A 2500-nucleotide genomic window follows, 5' to 3' on the forward strand; every position below is an offset into this window, starting at 1 on the left:
ACTACATTTCCCACAATTCCCCTGTGTGACATGCTGTGTGCTACGTCCTGGCCGTGTTGCAGGCTTTGAGTAAGGACCTGGTGGCGCTGTCGGGCCGGATCGACTCACTGGAGCGGGAGCTGAGCGAGCGGAACAGCCAGCTTCGCAGCAGCTCCGCCCAGGACTCTCAGCACATCCGCCAGGAGATCTCCAACCTGCGCCAGGAGAAGGACACGCTCCTCAAGCAGAGGGTGGAGCTGGACGACAAGCTGAGACAGGGCAACCTGCTCTCGCCAGAGGTAAGCCTACACTACTACTACTGTTACTACTACTACTACTACTACTACTACCAATGACTACTGAACCGGGGCAACCTGCTCTCGCTGGAGGTCAGACACATGACATTACTCTTTATGACTTACTACTGTGATGACCACTTGAGTACCCAGTGGTTTTATATAAGTAAAGTAACATCCTGACCCAACCCCCACATAACTCACCCCCTCCCCATACTGTCGCCATCCTCAGGAGGAACGCACGCTGTTCCAGCTGGACGAGGCGATCGAGGCGCTGGACGCGGCCATCGAGTACAAGAACGAGGCAATCACGCAGCGGCAGCGGCAGCTGCGCGCCACCGGCAGCATGCTCTCCCAGTGGGAGATGAACCTGATGGCCAAACTCACCTACCTCTCCGCCTCCGAGACCCGCGCGCTGCTCTGCAAGTACTTCGACAAGGTGTGTGTGTGTGTGTGTGTGTGTGTGTGTGTGTGTACCATAGATATTCTCCTAGTACCACAGATATTTGGAAACTCAGTCAGGATGATGGTCAATCAGGAAACAGGCTTTAATCGTTCAGTGATGCGCATCAAAGGAGAGATACAAGCTTCACCCAACAGATTCACCTGTATATCTAACTAGACAAAGAAGTATTCTAGCTTAAATAGGTTACAAACAAGGGGGGGGGGGGCTCTAGCTCTGTATGACAGATGTACAGGTGTGGTCCCAGGGGCAGGTACTCCTGGAGGGTCGTTGATCAGAACCCTGCCTTGTACCTGTCTAAGGGGCCGTTTACACGACGCCGTTTTTTGTGAAACCGGTGAGGTTTTGTTAACGGTTACGCCTTGCGTGTACACGACGCCGGCAGTTTAGGAGACTGAAACCGATGGTTTTTGAAACCGGTTTCTGAAGTGGGAATTTTTGAAACCGCCGGCTAACTTTCGCCGTGTAGACGCCTGTAGGTGCGAAGCCGGCGATTTTATGACGACATAGCCCCACCTCTCAACTGGCACTCAACCTGACACGCTGCTTGTCAAACCAAACCAAACCATTTATTTATCATATTAAAATGTTTTTTCTTTCCCCTGTCATTATTTATGTGCACAATGTAGCCTATCAGCCTTTTGTGGCTAAGTTAGAAGCACACGTTAGCTTAACTTAGTTAAACAATAGCTTACTGCATGTTAGTGTTTTCTCCAGTGGTGCTCAGACCTAATGCAATGCGTAGGCATTTTAAATTTCACATAGCAATCACATACCTTGAAAATTAACTTTATTAGTTTAACAGTTTAATTGAAAAACAAATTGTCTGTAGTCTCCTTATTTCATGCAGAGAAAGTCTAATAAGGGGAGAATTAGCACTCTCGGAAAACTTCCGGTTTCTGAACTGGTTGCAGTTCCTTCTGGGGTTCCACATGAGGGTGCTCGTCCACGAGTGCAGAATGCATGGAGGTCTTTCCAAGTCATTTGAATATTGTATTCGAAAGGGGAGGCAAAGAAAATACACTTGGTTGAGTATTTTTTAAAGTCACTTAATTGTTCTTAAAAGCCTTTCAAATGTGTCAATGACGTCACTCATTAGCACAATGCTAGCGTGTTATGGGCAACAACGACCCAACCTGTAAGAAAACAAAAGGACATAAGTACTCGTTCATTCAACTTTTGACCTATAACCCATGTTGAAGTTATACACACTACAACAACTACAATCAAATCTGAGATTTGTCAACGACAATCAGGTGAAAGAGACACATTTAGCCGTCTAGCTCCATTGACTCCCATTCATTCTGCACTCATGGCGATCGCCCCCAGTGGAAATCTGGTGGAACTGCAACCAAAATTCGGTACAATGGGCCAGGCTCTCCGTAGACAGGCTCTGTTTCATGCGACTGCTTAACAAACTGTTTCAACAATGTTTTCTTCTATGTGATTCACGCGAATTAAACGTGAGCTTCTGCACAGCGGCGCCATCGACTGGTCTGGCATATGCACTACAGCACATTTAGCAGGTTACACCTCTGTGTGTGCACGCAAGTTTTTTCTTTACCGGTGTCGTTAAAGGTGTGAAAGCGGTAAGAGAAAATTCACCCGGCGGTTTCGTGTAGACGTAGCCTAAAATGTTATGCATAATAGTGTGTACTTGGAGCAGTTACAACACTACTCAATGACAATGGGGAGGAGTGAAAGCCATCCAGCCCCTCACACCCAGTATCTGTAGACAAAGAGTCACACCTGGATGTAGCAG

General features: G+C 47.6%; 1 protein-coding gene across 1 annotated transcript in view; it reads left to right on the top strand.

Moving 5' to 3' along the window:
• The window catches only part of kif7 (kinesin family member 7), a 30902-nt gene that overhangs the window by 22594 nt on the left and 5808 nt on the right, over nucleotides 1–2500 (top strand). The window contains exons 17-18 of the mRNA XM_048232184.1: nucleotides 63–278; nucleotides 508–714. Of these exons, the coding sequence (XP_048088141.1) occupies nucleotides 63–278; nucleotides 508–714 (423 nt within the window). The remainder of the gene's footprint in view (nucleotides 1–62; nucleotides 279–507; nucleotides 715–2500) is intronic.

This window comes from Alosa alosa, chromosome 21 (assembly GCF_017589495.1).
Source record: "Alosa alosa isolate M-15738 ecotype Scorff River chromosome 21, AALO_Geno_1.1, whole genome shotgun sequence".
Classification (NCBI taxonomy): Eukaryota; Metazoa; Chordata; class Actinopteri; order Clupeiformes; family Clupeidae; genus Alosa; species Alosa alosa.